At 32.9% G+C, this 16349-nt stretch overlaps 3 protein-coding genes across 3 annotated transcripts in view; all 3 read left to right on the forward strand.

The window, feature by feature from the left end:
• Positions 1 to 3932, forward strand: part of LOC123007443 (Kv channel-interacting protein 1) — a 32737-nt gene extending 28805 nt beyond the window's left edge. Inside the window, exon 5 of the mRNA XM_044402742.1 lies at positions 1206 to 3932. Within this exon, the coding sequence (XP_044258677.1) occupies positions 1206 to 1523 (318 nt within the window). The 3' untranslated portion in view covers positions 1524 to 3932. The remainder of the gene's footprint in view (positions 1 to 1205) is intronic.
• A 133-nt stretch (positions 3933 to 4065) lies between these two features.
• LOC123007397 (putative pre-mRNA-splicing factor ATP-dependent RNA helicase PRP1) lies at positions 4066 to 9875 on the forward strand. The gene is made up of 7 exons (XM_044402682.1): positions 4066 to 4232; positions 4285 to 4695; positions 6613 to 7697; positions 8804 to 8926; positions 8987 to 9177; positions 9235 to 9397; positions 9445 to 9875. Exons 1-7 carry the CDS (start codon positions 4183 to 4185, stop codon positions 9570 to 9572), a joined length of 2151 nt encoding a protein of 716 aa, XP_044258617.1. The 5' UTR covers positions 4066 to 4182; the 3' UTR covers positions 9573 to 9875.
• A 41-nt stretch (positions 9876 to 9916) lies between these two features.
• LOC123007398 (tRNA (adenine(58)-N(1))-methyltransferase catalytic subunit TRMT61A) lies at positions 9917 to 11026 on the forward strand. Its single transcript, XM_044402683.1, has one exon. The coding sequence runs from the start codon at positions 9979 to 9981 to the stop codon at positions 10957 to 10959; it is 981 nt and encodes a 326-aa protein (XP_044258618.1). The 5' UTR covers positions 9917 to 9978; the 3' UTR covers positions 10960 to 11026.
• Positions 11027 to 16349: the final 5323 nt, after the last annotated feature.

The following is a 16349-nucleotide window of genomic DNA, read 5'->3' on the forward strand; positions in this document are numbered from 1 at the left end:
CAAACAAAAAACAACATAAAAAATACAAAAAAAAGTAAAGAAACTTCAAAACATGTATTAATATGTAAATAGAAATATTTAATTTTAACATCTAACACCTTGACGCATCAGTTTATAACATATTTCACCATTTACAGTCAACTAAAAGACATATCTAGGAGTAACTTGTATGATGATAGATGACTGGAGGTCCAACGTAGGCTATTTGGTTTTAATTTTCTTCACAATTTAGACGAAAAACTAACGGTGGGCCTTTTTAAGCACCGAGCCTTATTTGGCCTTAGGTACCTTATACAAACTACCTAACTTGTAAAATATGGCGTTTCAAAAATTGAATTTTTACATACAAACTAAAAATTTATAAATGGTCCAAAAGTAGCTCTTTTTACACGTTTTTTTAGTTAAACACTAACAAAAAAAATGTTCTTGTGATAGGTAAACTCTTCGTAAAACTCACAAATTATTACATTAAAAGTTTTGTTAAGTATTAAATTTTGTTTTAACAATTTAAAAAATTGCCTGTTTTTTTTTTATAATATAGATTATCATGTTATATTGAATTCAGCAAATTATTTGTATTTTTTTTATTAATTAAGTTGGTTATACATACTTGTAAATAGAAGAGTTTAATTATAGTTTGTGGAAAGTATAAATGGACACTTGAACATACTTTTTTCTGTAATAAAATAAGCAATAAGAAAACTCATTACTGGTAACCAGCTCTCTTTATGCGTAATAGAAGTTTACTTAAAAGTCTTATACTATTTTATGTACAAAATTAGATCAAAAACAGTGTTGAAGAAGGTTCATGATAATCAGTTTTGTAAAATGATGATGAATAATGACGTTGAACTTAGCAAGAGAAGATTTTTAGAAATTGTACATTTCATGCCCAAGTGTGAAATAAAAAAGTGAGATGTTTTATATCTTCTTTCAGACATTAAACATTAGAAAAACATTGTATGATGGATAGGTCACTATATGAAAGCTAAAATCGTTTTATTTATTTTTCTTTTGAAACAACGAGCGGTTAAACGCGTCACATTAAAGCGAAATGATGGAATAGTGTCGGCCGTCAGAAAAAATGCAAATTCCTCTAATGTATTCAGTTCAATTTATGATTGTTTCATGGCGTGGTTGTAATCTGAATACATAACGATCGCGTCGTGTTGGTCCTTTCTCAAAATTGTTTATTTTTTTCCCAGGACCTGCTGATAACCTTATCGACGTTGCTCCGCGGTTCAGTGTACGAACGCCTCCGATGGACCTTCAAACTGTATGACGTGAACGGTGACGGCTGCATCAGCCGCGGCGAACTGTCCGAAATCGTGGTGGCGGTGCACGAACTAATGGGGCGGCGCGCCCACCAAGTGGAGGACGACCGCAAGGCCCGAGAGCAAATCGACCGAGTCTTCCGGAAGCTGGACCTCAATCAGGACGGCGTCATCACCATCGAGGAGTTCATGGAATCGTGCCTCAAAGACGATGTGATCACTAGGTCTCTGCAGATGTTCGACTTGTGATGACCGAACGGGGAAAAGTGACTTTGTGACGGTTTCACAGCTTTGCTGGGACACGCGCGGCCTTTCTGCGGTTGCTCGGACGGGAACACGACGCCGCAGTCTTAGCATCGTCCATCCGTAACACTTCAACAACATACGTTCTTTTCGGGCCCAACTCCATCTGCAAAAAGCCAAACTTTCAGCACCAAAAAAACTTTTTTCACAGCAGAGGATGCTGACCTTAAAAACATATTTCGATCCTGAAAGCAGTAAAATCTTTTCGACTAAAAGTAAGCCTTCTGGAAACCTCTTTAAAAAAGTCACACAAAGTTGAGCAAGTTTTTTATTGCTACGAAACTGAAGAGTTTCTAATACATGTTTTTAACTTAAATTTTTAACTGGTCTTAAATTCCGAGTTAAAGTTTACAAACAAATTGAAAAAAAAAACTGAGAGTCAACAAATCGGTATACAATTTTGACTGCAAATTTGAACAATTAGAAAATTTCAATTCCGCCATATTAGTTTTTTTTTATTAACCTTTCTGTAAGTGTGCATTTTTCAAGATTGTCTTCAAACTTTTCGGAAAAGAACTTGGGTTTTAACAGTTGATTGTTAAGATTTTTGCATTTGGAGTGGTGGCAAAAAGCACGCAACTTTACGAGTTCCATTTTTGTAACGACTGAATGTCGAAACAGTCTTATGCTTGACCATCGGCTGATTAGTTAGTTAGCTTTGTATGTTTTTTAAAGAACTTTACTCTTACTGTAATATTTTGAAAGGTTAACCTGGAGACAATTCCTGCATATATTTTGAAAACCTTACTTATGATTTGTCAATTAGAAGCTAATATTACGAATAAAAATTGAGATTATTATGTAGCAATTATTCCAGGCTGAAACCTAAATTGAATGTGACTGTAATTAGGTAAATAACGAGCCTATGATTAAAATAATTTCAATCTGAAATTATTTTGATCGTGTAATACCCCAATCAACAGACTAGACTGGGTCTGTCGCCTAATTTAATGTGCTAAGAGAATAAAATCATGGCTCTACATGCACAGGTGTCTGAATTCTCTTCCTGAATTTATTTATATTCTGAAGTGCCTCTTTGCCGTTTCCTTATAAATTATTAATCTGTAAGAAGTAAACGTAAATTTTAACATAATTTACTCTCAAACAACAAATATTTTTGATACAAAAACGTCACATTATTATTGGCATTTGAAAAATAGTACAAAAATTTGCAATTATTTTTGTGTATCGACATACACGAACCATAAAATTGTAACAAAGTTTTACATTTGTTATTAACTGAATATTAAAAAATCTGGAAGTACTTCAGAATGATATTCGATTTTTCCCGTAGTTCAGTAATGTAGCACAAGCTCAAAATATTAATTTTTGAACTTGTGCACCAACAAGTTGTAAATTTATTCGTACTTACATCAGTTTAGCTTAAGATCCTTGTTCTTCCTTAAGTGGTTAAAGTGAATAGAACTTCATCGAATTACTGTTTAAAAAATAGAAACTGTTGGACTAAAATTTCGTTTTGATCGTTGTAGATATTAGAAAATAAGTTCGGCTTTTATTTAGTTTAGTTAAACAAATATCTAGAAAATGTTAATCAAAATATACGATTATATATGATATAGTGATATATATCGTAAAGTAGATGTATTAAAAATCAATTTTTTTCTGTTATCTGTTTCTTTAGTTTATTTCAAACAGTCAGCAAAAGAACAATGTCTGTAAATTACTAAATATGCAATACATCACATGCATATCGATTACTACAATCACAAGAGCCAACCATCACATAATTTGCCAATAAAATGAGCTTTTTAAATGATACGATTAAATGTGGTACCTACTTATTAATAGACTTAAGGTTTCTTAATCTGTATAATTGATTTTTTACTATTCTTTGTATAATACGATGGCCAAAAATGGCATCTTTCATAAACATCTTAAATGTGGAAAATTTTAATTAAAAATGATGATAGAATATAACAAATTTCATACGTGCTGTACTATAAATGTATTACTTAATTAAATTATATTTTATATTCAGGGCACAATTAATTACATTATTACTATTTTTACATCACACATGTCCCATAATATAGCGTATTTCACAACTTTTGCCGAAAATGTTAACTACATATAAAAAAACACCAGGAATATTACCAGAGCCTAATTTATTATTGTTAGTTTAATAACGATTTAATGTTAAACTTATCTAAAAAATGCAATTGTGAAACACCCTATATGCCTAAATAAAAAATAAAAACGCTCATCTGATGCAATTAATGGATTCATATGTTTTTCCAGCAGTCAGCAATATTCGCGCAGTACACATAATTTTGACTGACTAAGAACAAAACTATATTATTATTGTTATAAAATTTAATTAATAAATTGTTATACGGTGTACAATAACTTTGTTTTACTTTTTCCCGTTTTGAATTGTACCAAATCATGAATTTCAAATTTCCCGCTGTCCGTTGCTAAGTGTTTAAATGTCAATAAAACAACAGGGTGCTACTTTATCGACCGTGTAAAATTGCATGGAGTCGTGTTCATAGTTTTATTTCCAAACAATTTATGCTCTTTTATTTATTTGTTAACAAGTAGACATTTCGAGTGCTTGGTATTATTAACCGTAGTGTATTCAACAATGTCGAAAAGAAGAATCGAAGTGTTGGACCCGTTTATAAAAAAGAAACGGTAAGTAACTTAAATGTCATTCATCTACATTTTTCGCCTCGTGGTATTTCAGGGAAGAACGTGGAATTAGCACGGCTGTAACGAATAACCCACAAGTAGCAAACACCTCAATCAACCCATACACCGGCTTACCATACACCAATAAGTACCATGAGTTGTATCGTAAACGTATCACACTTCCTGTTTTTGAATACCGCAACGATTTCATGCGTTTACTTGCCGAAAACCAGTGCATTGTACTGGTTGGCGAGACAGGGTCTGGAAAAACAACACAAATTCCTCAGTGGTGTGTTGAATTTGCTAGGTCAGTGGGCAAAAAAGGGGTGTGTTGTACCCAACCAAGGAGGGTGGCTGCCATGTCTGTGGCACAGAGAGTGTCGGAGGAAATGGATGTCGCCTTAGGCCAAGAAGTGGGCTACAGCATTCGATTCGAGGACTGTTCATCGGCCAAAACAATCCTCAAGTAAGACTAAAGAATTTGATAAAAATTAAAGCCTTTTTTGGAACGATGGGAAAATTGCGAGTAGCGTATGGCCACAAGTTTTGTTTTTGTTTCTAGGAATGTTGTTTAAAAAATTATGGTTATGTTGAAATGTCAATATTGAATTAAAGGGTGTTCAAATTAAACCTCCATACTCAATCAGTGTTAGAAAATGTCATTGTGACAAAAAAGTTTAAATAACTTTTCATATTTCTTCATTCGTTACAGAGTTACAGCTTAGCAAAGGGTAACAATGAATTTTGTACAAGTCGTGATAAATTAAAAACGATAATATTTACATATGAAGCATTCTCATTCAACTGAAGCAATCGAAAGCATTTTGAGCAATTTTTGTAGTTATTATTACCGGGTAACTATTGATGCTTGGGATAGAAAAATCTGTTGGCAACACTGAATTATTAGTAATCGTTCTAATTTGTTGTATCAGAATGTTTCAGGTGACGGCTAAATCAGTAGAATTTCAAATTTAAGTTTGTTAAACTAAAATTTCAAATTTAACAACAACTTGAGGTAAAAAATCATAATCATTTACAGTCACGGTATGTCTTTACTTAATTCTTACTTTTTTCTAATAAAAGTTGTTTTATCTCATGAATGAATTGTTTTCGTACTCATGTTTATGTTTATGTCACACTGACAGTATCCATTAAATGAGACTTGGGAGTAAGCAGTTGTTTTATAAACGTCATCATTTTTATTCCTCACGACCAACTTGTACAAAATTCATTATGTATTACTATTTATTAATCTATAATTCTTTAATGAATGAAGATAGAAAAATATAAAACTTTTTTTCTCAGAATGACGGTTTCTATTACTGGTTGACGTATGGTGGTTTGCTTTTGGGACCCTCTGTATAAAAGTGGAACTACCAAACTCTTACAAAAATCATCTCAAATGAATGTGTTTGTTAACGTTAAGGCTATTTACTATTTTTAGTTTGTAACTAAAATAACTGATGTGGTTTAATAGTTATTTATTCGACGAAATTGAGTGTAAATCGGACGGATTATCTCACCGAGTGGGTTATTAAACCACGAGTGTAACGAATGGTTTATCATCGACGAGGTGGAATAAAGCGTCCGATTTACACTCAAACGAGTTGAATACAACATTTTATTCTTTGAATTAGACTCAATAAGGCTTAAACTTGCTTTAAATCTGTTAAAAATAATCTGACGTTTCGTATTGTGAAATGCCAAACAGTTGTCAAAACTTCCTTACACGGGAGAAAAAAAGTAAATTTTGACAGTGTCGAAGAATAAATATTTTTTCCCTGACCATATACGAAAGTAACATTTTTCATACAGTCAATTAATTACCCACGCGTGTTGGCTGTGTATTGCTTTTGACTTTTATTTTCTTATTAAAACCATCGACTACTTGAACCTAAATTAGCTTAATTAAGTAAGTATTATTTAATATTAATAAATGCCTAATTTAATAACTGTCGATCTTAGATCTTTAACAGAAACATTAAATTGTTTCATTGCAAATAATGGTGTTTTTTTGTCGTGGAGTTTTGGGCATGTGGGAAAAATAGTGTAAATAACTCGCTGGAAAGTGTCTGACGCACTCGTGAGGCTTCTCCACTCGGCTCGCGTCTCGTGCATAAAACTCCCCACTTTGCGTTATTTGTCACTTTACGTGCTCGTTATGTAATGTACTATATTTTTTTTCTTGATGATCAAGAAAATGATATTTTATCAGTCTCACATGATGTGTCAATATCTTGACAAAGATTTTTGTAAACCTATTGTAGCTTGTTTACAACATAAATAAAAAAAAGAATAATAAAAATTTGTTTTTGAAAATTTATTAAATATTTTAGGCGAATAAAAAAGAAATGAAAAGATTTAACATTTTGTTATTAAATAGGTACATGACCGACGGTATGTTGCTCCGCGAAGGCATGAGCGACCCAATGTTGGACGCCTACCAGTGCATTTTACTCGACGAAGCCCACGAACGTACTCTCGCCACTGATATCCTGATGGGCGTTTTAAAAGAAGTGATCAAACAACGCTCCGATTTGAAATTAGTTATTATGTCAGCCACTTTAGATGCCGGCAAATTCCAGCAATATTTCGATAATGCCCCTTTAATGAACGTCCCAGGTCGTACCCATCCAGTGGAAATTTTCTATACACCAGAACCCGAACGTGACTATCTCGAAGCCGCCATCCGTACCGTCATCCAAATCCACATGTGTGAAGAAATAGCCGGCGATATTCTTCTGTTTTTGACCGGTCAAGAAGAAATTGAAGTAGCTTGCAAGCGAATCAAACGCGAAATTGATAATCTAGGGCCCGAAGTTGGCGAACTAAAATGTATTCCTTTGTATTCGACACTGCCTCCGAATTTGCAACAACGTATTTTCGAAGAAGCGCCTCCGACTAAAGCCAATGGGGCCATCGGTCGTAAAGTTGTCGTCTCGACCAACATCGCGGAGACTTCATTGACTATAGATGGCGTTGTATTTGTGATAGACCCCGGATTTGCGAAGCAAAAAGTATACAATCCTAGAATTCGTGTCGAGTCGTTACTGGTATCTCCGATTAGTAAAGCATCAGCACAGCAACGCGCTGGAAGAGCTGGAAGAACACGACCAGGAAAATGTTTCCGACTCTACACGGAAAAAGCATACAAGAATGAAATGCAAGACAACACCTATCCGGAAATTTTACGATCTAATTTGGGTTCGGTAGTTTTACAATTGAAGAAATTAGGAATTGATGATTTGGTACATTTTGATTTTATGGATCCTCCGGCGCCGGAAACTTTGATGAGGGCTTTGGAATTGTTGAATTATTTGGCCGCGTTGGATGATGATGGAAATCTTACGGATTTGGGTGCGGTTATGGCCGAGTTTCCACTTGATCCCCAGTTGGCGAAAATGTTGATTGCCAGCTGTAACCACAACTGTTCCAATGAAATATTGTCCATTACTGCGATGCTGTCAGGTATTTATTTTGATATGTATTCCCAAAGCAGGCCCTCAGCTGTTGCTTTCGTTTGGTTCGATTAGACGCCTTTACAATTTAATATTTCTACTTTTTCGGTTTATTCGGTTGGCAATGATGAACATATTTAGAAATAAATGATGTAATAATAACTTTAGTCCTTGTACAATTACGGGCACGGAATTTTGGACATCAAATTTATGTCAGTTCAAAAAATGTCAATCTAAGCCACGCTTTATTGTCATGACATTTGAAACTAAAATTTGAAAGTTTTAATTGAAATTTATTTTATTTTACGTGTTTTTATATAGTTCAATAAATTATTTTGGTTTGTTGTCATTTTTTTCTCTAGATGTCAAGATAAAAATTACAAAAATCGAAAGTGAAGTTAGTTGCACATGAGGCCCGTTTTATATTTTTATGTCAGTCGAATGACAAATCATCTAAAATTCCGTCTCTGCAATTGTATCATGCCGAACAAAAAAATCGGACAGCAAGGTCATTGTTTGACATGAAATATAAAACTGCCCTTAGATTGAAACCTCACTTTCAAGTTATTGTCACTGATGTTTACGTGATGTTTCTGGCATTCTGACGTTTTGGAGGTTTTGAAAAATCAAATTTGATGTTAAAGCCTGCTTTTCAGTGAATTTTCAGAAAGTATCAAAAATTTGTTGTTACATTTTTTTAAAGATAATCTTACCATTTCTGTTTTTAATTGCGGAACAAAAATTGCTGGTCCAGTAGTTTTTGTGGTAATTCAGTTTATTTAATAAAAAGATAAATACGTATTTTTTGATCCTGTAAATCTATTTTAAACTGCCGACCGTTTTTTAATCATGGTTAATAATTTTTTGATTGCACTATTATTGACTGCTACCTGTTTATTGGTCTGTTGTCCGTCGGTTCGTGTTATTCGGAACGACTTTTGAGCAAAACGGCTAGTAAAACTAATAAATACTTGAAATAACAGACATTGAACAGAACACCACAATGTTGTGGTTTGTTTTGCTCGAGTCGTTCTGACTAAGGTAGCTCTGTAGGAAACGCTTGAGAGCGCAACTATATTGGTTGGATACGGGCAACTGCCCTGCTCCAATGTTTAGTCCCACAGTGCTTCATCAGACCGAATGAGGCGAAGAAAGCGGCCGACGATGCAAAAATGAGATTCGCGCATATTGACGGGGACCATTTGACGCTGCTCAACGTCTACCATGCTTTCAAACAAAGTAAGTTTTTTTATAAGTTTTATTAATTACTTACTGGTGTTTCAATGCTGTCGTTTTTAGGTATGGAAGATCCACAATGGTGCTATGATAACTTTGTCAATTACCGTTCCTTGAAATCAGCTGATAACGTCAGACAACAGTTGTCAAGAATTATGGATCGGTTTAATCTCAAGCGAACTTCTACAGATTTCACAAGCAAGGATTATTATATTAATATAAGGAAGGCGTTAGTTAATGGGTTTTTCATGCAGGTTAGTTTAGAATTCTTTTAGTGGTGGGTATTTCTAATACATTGTTTTGAATTAAAGGTGGCTCATTTGGAAAGAACCGGTCACTACCTTACTATTAAAGATAACCAAAATGTTCAACTTCACCCGTCCACATGTTTAGATCACAAACCAGAGTGGGTTATTTACAATGAATTTGTCTTGACCACTAAAAATTATATCAGAACTGTGACAGATATTAAACGTAAGTTTTTAATTTTTTCTATAAGTTTCTCTAATTGTGTTTTTTAGCGGATTGGCTCATTAAAATAGCACCCCAGTATTACGACCTTCAAAACTTCCCACAATGTGAAGCCAAACGTCAACTAGAAATAATCCAAAATCGTTTAGATTCAAAACAATACCAACACGGTTTTTAGTTTTATTAGTTTTACTATGTTATTGCAATTTGGTGTGTATTTTCATTATGACTTAGTCTTCATTCCACGGAAATAAACTGATTTATTCAATAATTTATTAACTATTGTATGTATTTTTGAACAGTATATATCCTGGCTTATGTTACATACTATAGCGTTGATGTTACATTTTGCTACAGATTCTGTGTTTTCAAATTATGTATAAATGTTTAGCATAAAATTGAAGGTTTTAAGCTCAGAAATTGTACTTTATAAGTATGTTATTGGCACCAATAAAGAGTCGATATTTTTTAAGTCTAACAAGTGGATTATTTCTTTAGCGGGGTTTTTAAAAATGACGTGGGTGTCAATGTCGCCAACACACATAACCTCTCTTGCATAACCTAAAATTTTAAATTTATTTACAATGAGTTTTGATAATTATAAAACAGTGATAGAGGAAGGTGATACACTGATCCTTTATTTGACGATAAGCCAAATATACAGTGTTCGTGCAGAAGCTAAAACTTTAAGTAAGAAAGGAGTCGAAGTCGACAATGTGTTCCAGACGCCTTACGGAGCCCTCAAGTGTGCGGATTTGATAGGGAAGTCCTACGGCTCTAAAATCACTCTAAGTAAAGGATGGGGCTACGTAATGCAGCCCACTCCCGAATTATGGACTCAAACACTGCCCCATCGAACCCAAATAATATACACACCCGATATCAGCATGATTATCCTTCAGTTGGAAATTGCTCCTGGGAGTATCGTTGTGGAAAGTGGCACGGGGAGTGGGTCTCTGTCCCATGCACTTATCCGAGCTGTAAAACCATCCGGACACTTGTACACGTTTGATTTCCATGAAAACAGGGTAAAACTAGTCCAAGAAGAATTTGCGCAACATGGTTTAAGTGACTACGTCACCGTCAATCAACGAGATGTTTGTTCAAACGGTTTTGGAGATGAGCTAGAGAATAAAGCCGATTCGGTGTTTTTAGACTTGCCACATCCCTGGCAAGCAATACCGCACACTTTAAATGTAATCAAAGAGACAGGGGGACGTATTTGTTCGTTTTCGCCATGTATAGAGCAAGTCCAAAAGAGTTGCGAGGTTTTGTCAAAATTAGGGTTTCAAGAAATACAAACTATGGAAGTTTTGCAAACTTCGTATTCTGTGCAAACAAGAAAATTGCCTGTTCTTGATTTAGATTTTCTTAAAAATGAAAAAGATGGTACTGAGACAAAGGGCAAAGAAAGGGAGGTTGTGAAATGTATTACGGCTGTTCCGCCTGCCACTATGCCGGGACATACGGGTTATTTAACGTTTGCGTCGTTGCCCCCAGTATGGGCAAGGAAGCTCCAAATTAGCCTAAACCAGGCCCAGGAAGACAATTTATCCGATTTATAGAGAAAACTGTAGCGTTTTACATATTTTAAGGACATGTTTTTGTATCAATTTAATTTTTTTAAAAGTACAGTTTTATTTATTTTTAACCTTTTTGTGTTACTCATCCCAAATAAAAAAACTCGGTATATTTTTATTAGCATTATTGTGAGCAGCTTTTTGGTCATGACACTGATCATGACTCTTGACTACAATTTTTTAAAGGCATAACGAAAGCACATGCAGTTGACTAGCTGACTCGACAACGGTGTCGCCAAGTTTATGGATTATCCATAATTGTTACGCTGTAGCGTACGCATTGCCGTAGTTTTTTAAATTAAACACGCTTTTTTACGGCCGAATTTTTGTAAGTGCGCGCCGATTTGTCATCATATCCCTTATTAAACATTCCTCTCTTTACTCACAAATTTATAGTTTAAAGTTAAACTATACTGAACAAACAAATAAATTAATGTAGTTTAAAAATTATGAAAAAAATATCATAACCTTTTTTGATGGCCTTAGCTACAATACATACAGGCTGAATATAAAGTATGGAACCAAGCGGTTTTATTTTTTTTGCCTCCGGAAAATACTAATTAATATAAATTAAAGTAATATAAAAAATGTGATCGTAATTTCAGAACGAAATTTTGTTTTGTTTTTGAGTTATGCAATTTTTTTGGTCAAAATTGCACTTTATGTGAAAAAATTTTTTTGAAAAAATTAAAAATAAAGCAGATAGTTGTAATCCTTAGAGTATAGCTTTTATGAGAAAAATGATTTTATAGTGGGTTGCCATTTAAAATTTTTTTTTTTTTGTAGAACTCAAAAATAAAAGGAAATTTCGAAAAATTTTATTCTTGTTAAATCATCACATTTTTATAGTACTTTAGCACTCATCAATTAGTTTTTTCAAAAAATAAATAGTTTAAGCAAAATACGTTTGGTTCCATACTTTTTATTCACCTGGTATATCTACAGGGCGATTCAGCTTAAATGACCCACCTGACCCCTCTTGGCAGACAACTCATAATACATTATGCACTTATTCCTTGATTCAAAATTAAATGTTCAAAATATCGAGAATGAAAGAATGTGTCGCCCATTTGACAAGTAAATATTTCAAAGCGTCAAACGTCAACGCAGACATCTCAAAGTTTCAAAAATTGTTAAGATATTCATTTACAAATAATGAAAAAACTGATATGATATTAACTTATGGTGCATCTGGTAAAAATGCTAGATTCGCCGCCACTTCATACGCTCGGCAATATCCAAAACGAGTACCTACCTACATCCTGCAAGTAAGCGTAGAAGTATACGAACTGCGACTAGTTTAGAGATGGAAATTCTGGTGTTGGAAAATCGGCATATTGGCCAAAGAGCAATTGCAAGAGAAGTGGGATAAGCCAATCTTCTGTTTCTAGAAGTTTAAAAAGTAATAAATTTCATCCCTATCGCATGCAGTTAGTGCAAGAACTACGAGATGCTGACTTTCCTCGTAGATTACATTTTTGTTATTTTGTTTGGGAATAATTAGAAAATAATCCAAATTTTATTAATAATTTTGTGTTTAGTGATGTTTGATTTTGTGTTTTGTGAATAGAATAGCATCGTGGCTTGTGAGCAAAGTGCAGGTGGCCACATAGAGCATCGGCTTTAAAATATCTAATTTTTGATTTACCTATTCCTCTTCTATAAAATAAAATTGCGTTTATTCGAAAAATTGCCATTGATTGAAATGTATTGTTACATGTGCGTGTGACAGTGACACTTTTATATTTTTATATTTTTCGAACAGCAAACTTTGGTGCATGAAACTTTAAAAATTCTAATATGAATCAAGGAATAATTGCTTTGTGTATTATGGGTTGTCTGCTAAGAGGGGTCAAGTGGGTCATTTAAGCTGAATCACCCTGTATATTAATTTGAAATTTTTAGTGTTGTTTAAAAATAAATTTAAAATAATCTATTTTTGGCCATTTTATTTTTTTATACAAAAACTGATTATTTTTGTTTTATTTATGGCATATTGTAGCAAAGTGTAGTGCATAAATACCATTTCAAAATAATTAAAAATGATAAAGTTATCGATTTTTGAACAAGAATGTGCAAAAACTCAAAAATTTTCAAAAAAGTCTAAACATTTCGAAAACGGTTAAATTTTTAGACATATGGAGAAGGTACATAATTTGTTTAAATTGATAAAAGACGTTAAATACTGTATTAGAGTCAGTTTTTTTTTAATATTATATTGGATCAAAAAACTTTTAAGAGATTCAAAAATCTAAATTCAAATTCTGTAAGTTATATTGAATAATTTGCTAGAACATGGAGATGATTTTCAGTAACTTAAAATTACAGGTGCCGTTTTTGTTTTATGCTATGAAATTGGTTCTATTTTTTATTCAAATTTGATAGTCCAGCCGGAAAAGCTCTTAGTAGAAGCAAAAAAACTGAGGTCTTCACAGCACCGAGAGGTTCATAGAATCGAATGTTCACATTATCGAGCTTCTACTCTACTGTACATTTGTCTTTATCTACCTATAACTTGTTCTTTTGGTTTGTTTCGTTCAATCTGATTCACTACAAAAAGAATTGATGTAAAAAATTATTCAGCATGTGCTGTTTAATTGAAATTATTTTTAACAACAACTGATTATTATTGTTTAGAAATCGCTAAAGCGTGCTTTAAATGTGCTATTTCAGTTTGTTTCATTCAATTTCACTAAGAATAATAATTGTCTTTATTAAAGAAAAAATACCGAATAAATAAAAGAAATCGCAAAATCAGGTTGTAAATGTGTTATTTCGCCATGTTTTGTTTGATTTATTAGCTGATTTAACTTTATTTTTATGTTTCAATGGTGAAGTATAAAATTTCGATTTTATTTTGAAAAGCAAAATTGCTTTCATTTCTAAAAGTATTCAGTTCCACATTTTCCTTAATTAATTTTGCTTTGATTTAACTAATTTTTCACTTACATACTGCTTACATCTAATAATCTCGATTTTTCAAGCTAAAAATTATCGTATGGTTGATTAAAATCAGGACGGGTTTATTGGAATTTAGCGCCTGTAGAGTGAAAAATTATTTAGTAAATAACTTCTATTAACAAACATGACAAATTTTTTATCAATAATAAAAAACGATATACGATATAAAATAACGAAAACTTCTAGCAACTTTTCGGCATTTTTTTGATATATATTTTTGTAATTCACTAATTTGTAAATATTATAGTAAACCAGGGTGATATGGTGAACAAAAAAATTGGGCCCTGTAGAACACAAGAAATTGTTTATTTAAATAAAATAAAAATACTATTCTTTCATCAAATATATAGTTAACAATTTAACAGTGTCATAACCTATTAGCGACAAAACAACAATTTGAAAAAAAAACAATATTTGTTTTTATCAAATTCACCATTTCACCCATGCATATGGGTAAAATGGTAAACTTACTTTTTCTGCTTTTTACCCCAAATATCGCACATTGACTCATATTTTGTACAATCTTGGTGCAACCAAAGTTGGCATCTAATACATTTTATCCAATCCACTTTTTAGTGCTATTTTACAAAATTTTTATAAAACGTAAAATTTAAAAAAAATTATAAAATTTTGTAAAATGTAGGCATCTTTGCCTGGAAGAATGCTGATACAGTTAAAACTTTTACTTATGCCGAGAAATACGAGTACATGTAAGAAGAGTCGTTCACCGTATCAACCCATGCCCGAGTTCACCATTTCTCCCATTGGGCAGGGTTAAAACGGTGAAAAGTGCGGCAAGCAGTTAAAATACTAGAGGCAATGATGTCTAGCTTATGTAGTGTATAAACAGTCTAAAAAGGCAGAACATATCAAAAATATCTTGCGGACTAGGCTAACTGAAGCAACATCAACAAACGCCTGCACTACATAAAAATTATTGAGCATCGGAAACAGTTTTGTACAAATTACTTACGCTTTTCAAAACGGGACTGCTTTTTAATAGCTACTCGCTGCACAAATGATCATAAACAACTGTCATACATAATTACAGAGAAATCTTTCTGCCCAAAAAAAAAATAGAGTAATAGTCTAAGATCCAAATTAGGTCGACCTTCACCCATCTGCTTACCGGATGAAACTTATTTTTTATCAAATTTAATATGCAAAGGAATGTATCGCGAATGGGTTGCCTAAAAAATATGTTCAAGGATATGATTTATTGAAAATACAAAAATTAATAATTTTTTATTACTTCACTTACTTGCTTACCAGAAAAATTAAATACCAATCTAAAGTATGAAGCCTAAGGAGTATGAAAAAATTGAGTTGCCTACCTTTTTCTGTTCACTATTATTGGGTTGCCAGGTATGAACAGGTGAGTCGATGTAGTAATTTGCACCGATCTGCTTGCGCAATAAATTATATATGAAAATAAAGATAATTTTATTGCGAACACGGTGGTATAAGGTTGCCTGCGAAAAAACGTTCATGAATGAGGGTTGCCGAGCTTTGAAATTGAAAAATCGGAACAAATAAAGATGTGCGACAGAGAGGTTAAAACTCAGTGGGACGTTGGAGAAAACTTTGAAAAAATGTGGAACTACAAACTTATTTTGTTAACTTCTTCAGTTTTCATTATTTTTTAATGTTTTCACGTTGTTCCATAACACAACGATGAATCATTATATTTTTAAATTTACTAATAAAAAAACTGAAACTCATCAAAAAATCAAAATTTGTAGATGTGCCAATATTGATAATGATAAACATATTGTCATGTAAAAATAGCTATTTATGTATCAAGTACGCAAAGTAGGGTTTTAGGGGACAAATCGTAATTAATGACGAGGCGACGTAGGAGCCGAGTCTTTAATGAGAGGAGTTACCTAAAACCTTTTCCGTACGTGGTGTATACAAGATTTTTTTGTTAAAGCTCCCAAAACACCTCTAACTAATTATATCGCTCATCTTCAAAAACTCAAAAAATTCGTAATTTTTTAAACTTGACTCAATAACATTTTATGCACTTTTTTGAGTTTTTAAGACCTCTAGAAATATAAAGAACGTTATATGGATCAATTTGAAAATATTTTTTTTATTTGTATCGAAATTTTGGTCTATTTTTCACACGCAGTGCGGTCTATTGCTAATATCTCAAAAACTATGCATCGCAGAGTATTTTAACCTGTTGCATCGTGTTCAGCGCCTAATTTTACATCTAAAAAATCATATTTTAAGCGTTTTACCACATTAAGTAAATTGGCTATTTTTACGATTTTACTATCGCTCACTTTCAAAAACTCAAAAACTCCGTAATTTTTTTAATGACCCAATAGCGTTCTAGCCTGCTCTGTCGCAGTCTTCAGCGGTCTATACCACCGTGCTGGATTCGCTACAACAAAAAATTTTGCGTA

The sequence above is a fragment of the Tribolium madens genome, unplaced genomic scaffold (assembly GCF_015345945.1).
Source record: "Tribolium madens isolate multiple individuals breed KSU strain unplaced genomic scaffold, Tmad_KSU_1.1 Scaffold_3;HRSCAF=73;Tcas5.2_LG2, whole genome shotgun sequence".
NCBI classification, from domain to species: domain Eukaryota; kingdom Metazoa; phylum Arthropoda; class Insecta; order Coleoptera; family Tenebrionidae; genus Tribolium; species Tribolium madens.